General features: G+C 32.6%; 1 protein-coding gene across 1 annotated transcript in view; it reads right to left on the minus strand.

The window, feature by feature from the left end:
• LOC111638767 (ribosome biogenesis protein WDR12 homolog) overlaps window positions 1–8853 on the minus strand; it is a 17856-nt gene that overhangs the window by 6337 nt on the left and 2666 nt on the right. Inside the window, exons 2-4 of the mRNA XM_023384521.1 lie at window positions 6973–7103; window positions 6800–6885; window positions 6575–6659 (exon numbers count right to left, since the gene is read on the minus strand). Of these exons, the coding sequence (XP_023240289.1) occupies window positions 6575–6659; window positions 6800–6885; window positions 6973–7097 (296 nt within the window). The 5' untranslated portion in view covers window positions 7098–7103. The remainder of the gene's footprint in view (window positions 1–6574; window positions 6660–6799; window positions 6886–6972; window positions 7104–8853) is intronic.

An 8853-nucleotide genomic window follows, 5' to 3' on the forward strand; every position in this document is an offset into this window, starting at 1 on the left:
GCGACATTGTACATTCGTTAAAACAAAGATTTTTATTGAATATATTTATTTTTTCTGTTTAATATTATTGGGTATGTATACATTTGCATTAAATTAATATTAAAATACTAAACGTTTAGGTACCCACGAGTCAAGTTATCAAACTTAATAGTCCAATAAGTGGCGTCTGAATCCATAGCGCCATTGAATTTATCCCGTATCAGTTCATTTAGGAAAACACCTTACAACGCAGTAGCACTTCTGGTGATCAAAAACTATCGTTAGTGAGACAAATCTACTTCTCGTTGGCCAGACGATATCTATCTCTCCTTAATTTTCCCGCTAAAACTGACCTTACATATGCGCTACGGCAACCGGTGGTCGACCAATCAGTGTCTCCGCTCGTCTGTAGCTCTACGTGGGTTAATGTATCCTTTCAACTATGGAAAGTTTGACGGTTGAACTTTGTGAGTTAGACAATGATTGGGAGCGAAGTGCGAATGTAAAAAGGAGCATAGTCGCATCCATTTGACCATATTCTGAAATTCTCAATGAAAGAAAACAAAAATGTAAACAATTAAAGATGGATACTTTTTCCGAAAAATGTAAGAGTTCCGAAACTAAAATTTTTAATAAAAACATTTAACTTTATTTTATGATAAAATACATTTTAAAAATGAAATTTATTTGTACTTTGTATTATATTGTATTAATAAACAAAATTATTTGGGTATTTTTCACTTATGTGGAATGTAACCCTATACCTCAGTGTAAATATGGGTTCGTTTTATGCCGATTCGATTTGCGCCAGCTTTTGTAGGAATGAAACTGCGGCGTAAACCGAGGGCGACCTGTATCCATATTGAAGAAACCAAAACACTCGAAATTCAACGCATGAAAAAATCAAACTCATTTGAACACTTGAATGATTCTGACTACATCACGCATGTTCTGACATGCCCTTTGCTACCAAAGTAAACACTCTCATTGGAAAACAGGTATTTGTTTGTTCGGACAAATTCGTCAGAACTCTTCAGAACAAAATTTCGTCAGAATTTGCATCCATAGTAACCGTAGCCTAAGGCTACAGCTATACAGATGCAAGAATGAGAGAAATTAATTAATTCAGTTACAATTTATCCTAAAAAAATAAGCTAAAAGGTTTAAAAAAAATCACTGAAGTACAGTGGGACCTCGATATACGACCTTAATCCATTCCCGATGTTTGGACTTATACCGAATTGGACATATACCAAACCAACCTTTCCCATAAGAAGTAATGTAAAAATGATTAATCCGTTCTCGTGCAAAAAAAATAGCTGGCTCTAAACACCTCACTTTCCTGGCTAGTTTCTGCTTGATTTTTCGTGAGATCAGTGTGTATCTTTTTAGCTTTCTCACAAATAATTGCTTCCAATATGCTGTCTCCAGCACTGTTTTTAAGTTATCCAAAGCAAAAGCAATTTCTCGACATGATTTAATGTCTTCGATCTCTGTTTAAAAATTGATTTAACCCCTTTCGCAACGTTAGCAGATTTAATAATGTCTTTATTTTTCTCGATTGTCCATATCGTCGTTCTTGGAATACGGTAGGCAACAGTTAAAATCTCGAACACACGTGCCACCTTCGTATTTCTCAACAATCTCTTTTATCAGTTCTATTGTAATTCTAGTCATTTTTTTAGTTTTCTGTCGCTAATTGAATTATGTCGTATACCGAGCAAAATTTGTTTCGTCCAAACAGGACGTATTCCGAATTGGACGTATTCTAAAGCAGACGTATACCGAGGTACCACTGTAGTTTGAAAATGTCATCGTCAATTTATTATTTCTGTATTAACTTCTGTACACTTGTACTAAAGAGAAAAATTTATACTGCATCTTTTAGATTTTTTCTTATCACTATAAGAAAATAATCGATCATTTCATAAACAATTAATTATTATTCGAAACACTAAGTAAAACGTAATTTTAATAATTAAATAATTCAATCCTGGAATCATATTTAAAAATATAAAGAACATAAAACTTATACAAACCTGTAAGAATAACAAATATAAAAATATATCAGAGCAAACATAACAGATACTGAAACCACGTGGAATCGAGACGAATTGAACAGCGCCATCTGCTTTTTTTTAAATTAATGTAATATCTAATGAAATTATAGAAAATTAAATTAATCACTTTTAATTAAAATTTTAAAAATATATAAAATTAATTTATTTTAAACAATTTTAAATATTTTATAACCAAGATTCATGTTATTTTTCTGATATATCTTTTCCTTAAACGTTTGTATACGCTGTCAATTCTAATTGGATCAAATTTTTCTGGCCTGATGGCCGGGTGGTTATGGTAGCAGCCCACTCCTCTGGTGGACGAGTTTAAAAAAAAAAAAACCACAGAAACTTTTCGGGGTGTAGTCTATATGTTGATTCCCGTCTCTCACCACCGGGCCGTCTCACTGTGGGCTAGACCGCATTCATAATGCGCTTGTTGAAAAAGCCCTCTTAACGAAAATGATTTTAGTGATTCCATTAGTCGATTACTTTATCTAAATGGATCCAAGCTCATCTATCGTCTATTTAATTTGTCATTGACATATTCTTACGTCATAATCTCACTCGTAGACTTTGTGGTTCTTATATAGACCTGAATATGGTTTCATAATAGAAACAACAAGGCCGGGAAGCCGAGTAGTTCGGGTGTCAATCTACCACTCTGAGAGATTCTCTAGATAGTTCGTCGGTATATGGATAAGAGGTCCTCTTAGTGCCTGGTGGACACTAACAAGACCTCTTATCCATTCATGGGCTTGGACAGGTCCACAATAGGTGCGGCTGGATATTCAGAACAGATTTCGGAACTCCCAGAGTAGAAGTTTAGCATCTCAACTGCCTCTATCATCCGGCCGTCAGTTCTATTTACTGTTATCATTCATACGCAGTGTGCAGTACATATATATTTCTATAATCTTGAATAACAGAATATGATATATTATAGTTGTCAAAATGTCACACAAAACACGAATGGAGTATTTCCGTAATTTCATATTTTTAAGTGTAAAATATTTTAATACATCCACAATTGAATAATGGATGATTTATTTTGTGTACCGTACATTACAAATTTAAATGACACTTTCCACACTTTATCAATTTCACAATTTTTGAATACTTGAAAGGAAAGTGTAATATTTACAACACTATGAAATTCTATATATATTTATTGTATTTATAAGAGAATTTCGAACTTTATAGCTATAAAAAATGAGGTATATAGAATCGGTTAAAGTGGATTGAAGGATACCTGACCCCATTGCGGGTCAGACCCTCCGCTAATGAACATAATTGACCCATGGACATTAGTGCCATGCCACTAATCTAATTTTTATTAAATTTAATAGAACATATTATGTACTGTATCTGTGGCATCTTAATATAAAATTAAAACCCGATTTTTTATAAATTGTTTGAAAGATAAAGAAATTTACAAGGTATAGAACAATGTTAAGAATACAAAAACATTTTTACATTAAACTCTATCAGAAAAGGTGAATTATTCATTAAAAAGGTGTCATATTTCATAGCATGATATGATTTTTTTTACCGGTGTCTGAAGCAGAATAAAGGTACAAGTAGATGGTGAAGAGGTACAGAGGGGTGCATAGATAATGTAAAGGTACAAGTACAAAGATGATGTAAAGATACAGAATGAGGGTCAAGTGCAAAGGTGTAGATTGAAGAAGCAAGTGTTAAACACGTGAAAAAAACGCGTAAAACTCCTCACGACCAGCCCTTTAATGAGTCTCGAACCCACGACTAACAGTTTCATTCACTCGTAGGTTGTAGGTAGGTCTCAAAAATCACAAAAATCTCTTAAAAAACAGCATATTTTATTGTTTTAACTTATGAAAAATAGAGTAATTATGTGGTAGAAGCTATACACAACTATATTTATGATGTATAAAATCTTACATGAAAGCATTTTAACCTTTCAAGTCATCTCCTATTCAGATACAGTGTGATGTGTACAGTGTAAGGACATTCTTCTGTTTATAGTAAATTATATAAATACAGTTCCATTAAAATTAAATTGTTTGATCAGTGAGAAAGTTTGTTTAGTCTTTATTAGGAAAATTTACATTTCTGATAAATCTTTAGTCTGATAAAAGCAGGAAGAGGATGTAAAGAATTGGCAAAATAATTTAAATAAACACATCACTTTTCTTTTGTTCTCAACATCCAGATCTTTATCTTGATTGATTTATAAATGAAATTGAATGTTTACTTAGATTATTTTATCCGTAATATTATATTATTATGTCATTCATTTCCTCTTATCGACTTTTCTATATTTAACTTGTTGCTTAAACATGAAAGGAGGGTATATAAAATTTCACTGTTATTGATTTCATTGTTATAATGAAGAAGATAAAATACGGTAAAATACATTTTAATAAATTAATCTGCTTCAATATAACGTTTATTGAAGATTTCTGCACAGTAATACCTTGTATAAAGTGGATATTAAACCTCTAAACACGGTCTACTTAGAGGTTTTTCCCTCCTCTCTCCCCCTTTTTTCTGGACATCATCCTCTATACTGATAATTGGAGTAATTAAGACAATCTGTAATTGTTGTCTTCAGGTCATTAAGTATTATAACGAAGAGATGAGGTAAGCAAGTCGATTCAAAATTCAGTTTACCAAGCGCTCGAGTGGATAACACCGCCGAATACTAATAGTTAGTTGTGTGTTCGCACCTCATCAACTGGTTGGCTGTGAGGGGTTTTACGGGTTTTCATCATTTGTGTAACAATTTAAACAAGGCTGATTAACCTAGAAAATCCTCCTGTTATAAAATCTCTATACTAAAAAAGCTCTTTTCATAAGCTTCTCTGTGATATGGTTGACACTAGGTAACTTTTCTTTATTCATTTTGCTGTTAGGTAGGATATTTTATCACTAAATAATAATGGAAGGACACTCCAACTGAAATAAGGACTGTCTTTAGCAAATAAAGGACGGATGACAACATTTGTAAGTCTCTACATTTGTGATTACCTCGGATGCTATCTCATCTCTTTCAGGCTCTGCATACGGATATTTAAGTACTTGTACAAACATGCATATACATCAAACCTCGATAAAGCGCCATTTTATTTTATTTGTATACGGCGTGAGAGATTTTCCGAGGGTGGATGCCTTCCCAGGACTTTCTATAGAAAACTGATTTTATTTGGGTGTTACAAATGTGAAGTAAACACGGAAAACTCCACTAGCGAGGCCCGAACCCACGACCGATAGTGGTTTTATCACTCAGCTACCAGTGGGCACTCTCTATTTGAAACTGGGTCCTATTTAACTGTTAAATGCGTAAAAAACCAAGAAAAAACGCGAACCCATGACCCGTTCAATGATTTCTATCTACTTGATTACTGGTAAACCAATCCAAGTTCGGTTTAAGATGGATTTTTCAACACCAGAATGTTCGCAGGGATGACAAAATCTTTGTAAATGGCATCTTCTTGTTAATTTAATAGTGCCCAGTTGTATTTTAGAATAACATTTTTACTAGAATACCGAATTACAAGAGAAATAGGAGACTTATAAAAGTTTTAATGTTGTCAGCTCATACATTTCTTGCTTTAATCGCCTTTGCTCACACAGAACAATAAATCAAGTTGGAAAGGAGGAGAAGGAAAGGATTTTCTTCAAACGAGTATGGAATCCGATAAAACCTACTGTCTATGGGCCTTGCCTTAAACACGTTCAGAGAATATTTTAATATCTCAGTTAATTTGTATTTTAAAAAATTAATTTAATTATCATCGCTGCAAAGAGGATACAGTACGGTCACTGACGGGTGCAGACCATTACTATACAGACTTGTGTCCAGCATTGCATGTAACATAAAAGGCCTTTTCTCTCCGCTAAATAATGTCGTATTTTAAAATGTAAGGCCCTAACTATAGACACATAAAGCGCCATTCTAAGCAGCAGTGTATTTGTAAATCTGGTCCTGGTGTAGGCCCACAACGGGAGAGGCCGTATAATGAGGGACGGGCCTATATATCCGGGACGGATCGCGCACTAAAAGTTTCTAGGAAGGGCCTAACGTTTATAATTATCTGATATAAGGAAAGGGCTTCTTATATGTTATATTTTAAGAGCTGCAACAAGTCAAAATTCAACTGTAATTGCGGTATAGATTTCGTGCAANTTACATTTATTATATAAAAAAATAAAGCAATAATAAAAAAATCAATTTATTATAGATAATTTAACAAATATAAATTATTATTAAAACAACGGGGGTCACAAAAAAATTATGAAATATTTGGTGGGCCAGGAGTATAAAAAGGTTAAGAACCACTGCTCTTTCTGAATGACGGTGTAATAAGTCTAACGAAAAAGGAAAAGCCGCCATAGAGCTAGTATAATTGAACACAAGACTAGACAAGAAGAGTATTACAGAAAACAAAAATTTAATTATTAAATAAAATACAGTAAATTTTATATGTACTTTCGTAAAAGTTTAATAAATTTTATCATTTAGTTAATGTCAATATGAATTAAAACAAAAATACCTAATGCATCCGTCCAATGATGATGAAAATAGATGATGTTGATTGATAGGACTGAACTTCAAAGCAGAAATCTTCTTTTTATGAGCTTAAAAAAAGTTTGATTTAAAAAAAAAAAAACTGATTAAATTTTAATATTCCATTTAATTGTAATGATTATATTCATTTCATATGTGAAAACGCACCTTTTTATGATAAATTTCTCATTTGATATGTAAAAAAACTCACCTTTCCATGAATAATTTACATGAAGATGTTTTGATTCTATTAAACTGATAGTATTGTCAGAATATGAAGCCGCTAATTGAGAATCACTGAAGATAAACATGCAAAGTTATGTATTAATTTCAAACGGAAGAATGTCATTTATTTAATTTGCAGTACAAAGTGATATTACTGACCTATTTGCAACTATATCAAATATGTATGTATCATCCTGATTATCTAGTCCCAAACCCATTGTAAACTTTAAAGTGGGGACTGTGTTTAATTTATTCATTTCTACTTCTGAATTCAATGTCAGCATATTTTTCTGTAAAAGAAAGAGTAAAACAAGTGAATTTACAAATGGTATAATTTTAATTTCTTGTTGATAAATTTGGTTTTCTGCTTGATGTTTTATATATATATCCTGATACACAATCAAGTGCTTTGCAAATTTGTGTTTCAGAGAAATTCCTCATTCTTATCATAGAATAGTCATCAGTTACTATACATACGAGATATAAATAAATATTAACAAATAAAAAAATTATAGTAAACATTCACATATACAGTATTACTGATTCATATACACAGAGTAATTCAAAAGGTCTTAGACAAACTTTAAAGGTGGGTCAGGAATGCAAAAAACAAACCATTTTTACCTAGGAACATAAAGCTGTAAACCAGGAATGGAGAGTCAGAGTCGGAGTCAAGGAGTCAAATCTTTTTATGGGAGTTGTGTATTTTTCTGTCGACTGTAAACACCACCCAAATGTTCTTATGTGTCTTCCTTTCTACATGAATATTCCTGTACTTCTAGCAATTCTGGCCGGTGTTTGGGGCTGTATGTTCATAGGTGAAAATGGTTGTTTTTGTATTCCCGATCTACCTTTAAATTTTGTCTAAGACCTTTTGAATCACCTTGTATAGGCATCTCTTATTAAGTGCATAGATTATATTTACAAAAAAATAGCACAGTGGTAAAATTACTGTTGCAAAAAACAAAAGTTCTATAGGAAATAATGAGTTAGGAAATTTGTGATTTATAACTAATCAAAATATTATAACATAGTTTTTTTATTTATTTTTAATGTTTTGTAAAATTTTCATAAAATCAATTATTGATGGAAATTGCATTATTTCAAAACTGTAGATGACAATTCCTGTATATACTTATTTAATAGTTTTTCATTATTAGAATAAGCCGCGCAGTAGGCTATGGTTACTATGGATGCAAATTCTGACGAAATTTTGTTCTGATGAGTACGTCCGAAATCCTGATCAGAACAAGGTGGTTACACTATGCACATTTTCTGATAGTCAGTACGTTTCTGCTTCCGAGAAAAATGGACGAACTTGATGAGTTTTAATTTCTTGAAAGTCCGTTGATTAAGTTATTGTTGATAGGTGGTGGGAAAACAGAGCATGTTAACCACTTATTTTCCACAAGAGACGATAAGGGAGAGTTCCAAATGTCATATCAAGATTTGTGGAACAACCCGCAAAAGTTTTTCGAGTATTTCAGAATGAGAGATATCTCTGCTGAGAAATATCTCCGTTGTGATAGTTTTTGTCTTTCATGTCCCACAAATACCTATTCTTGAACATAAGACTAATCAATTTATCAATACAGGTAGCCCTCGGTTTACGCCGGTTCAATTTATGCCTCTGCACAATTTGCGATTTTGCTGTGTAATTCCCCGATTTTCCCTATGCCAGACTGATTTTCGTTTCAGTGTTGACGTATTTACCGAGCTGTGACATTGTACAATGTCGCGGCTCGGTTTAACTTCGTTAAAACAAAGATTTTTATTGAATATATTTATTTTTTCTGTTTAATATTATTGGGTATGTATACATTTGCATTAAATTAATATTAAAATACTAAACGTTTAGGTACCCACGAGTCAAGTTATCAAACTTAATAGTCCAATAAATGGCGTCTGAATCCATAGCGCCATTGAATTTATCCCGTATCAGTTCATTTAGGAAAACACCTTATGATGCAGTAGCACTTCTGGCGATCAAAAACTATCGTTAGTGACACATATCTACTTCTCGTTGGCCAGACAATATCT

Source organism: Centruroides sculpturatus, unplaced genomic scaffold, assembly GCF_000671375.1.
Source record: "Centruroides sculpturatus isolate CEXI.00-Female unplaced genomic scaffold, Cexi_2.0 scaffold1210, whole genome shotgun sequence".
In the NCBI taxonomy this organism is placed as follows: Eukaryota; Metazoa; Arthropoda; class Arachnida; order Scorpiones; family Buthidae; genus Centruroides; species Centruroides sculpturatus.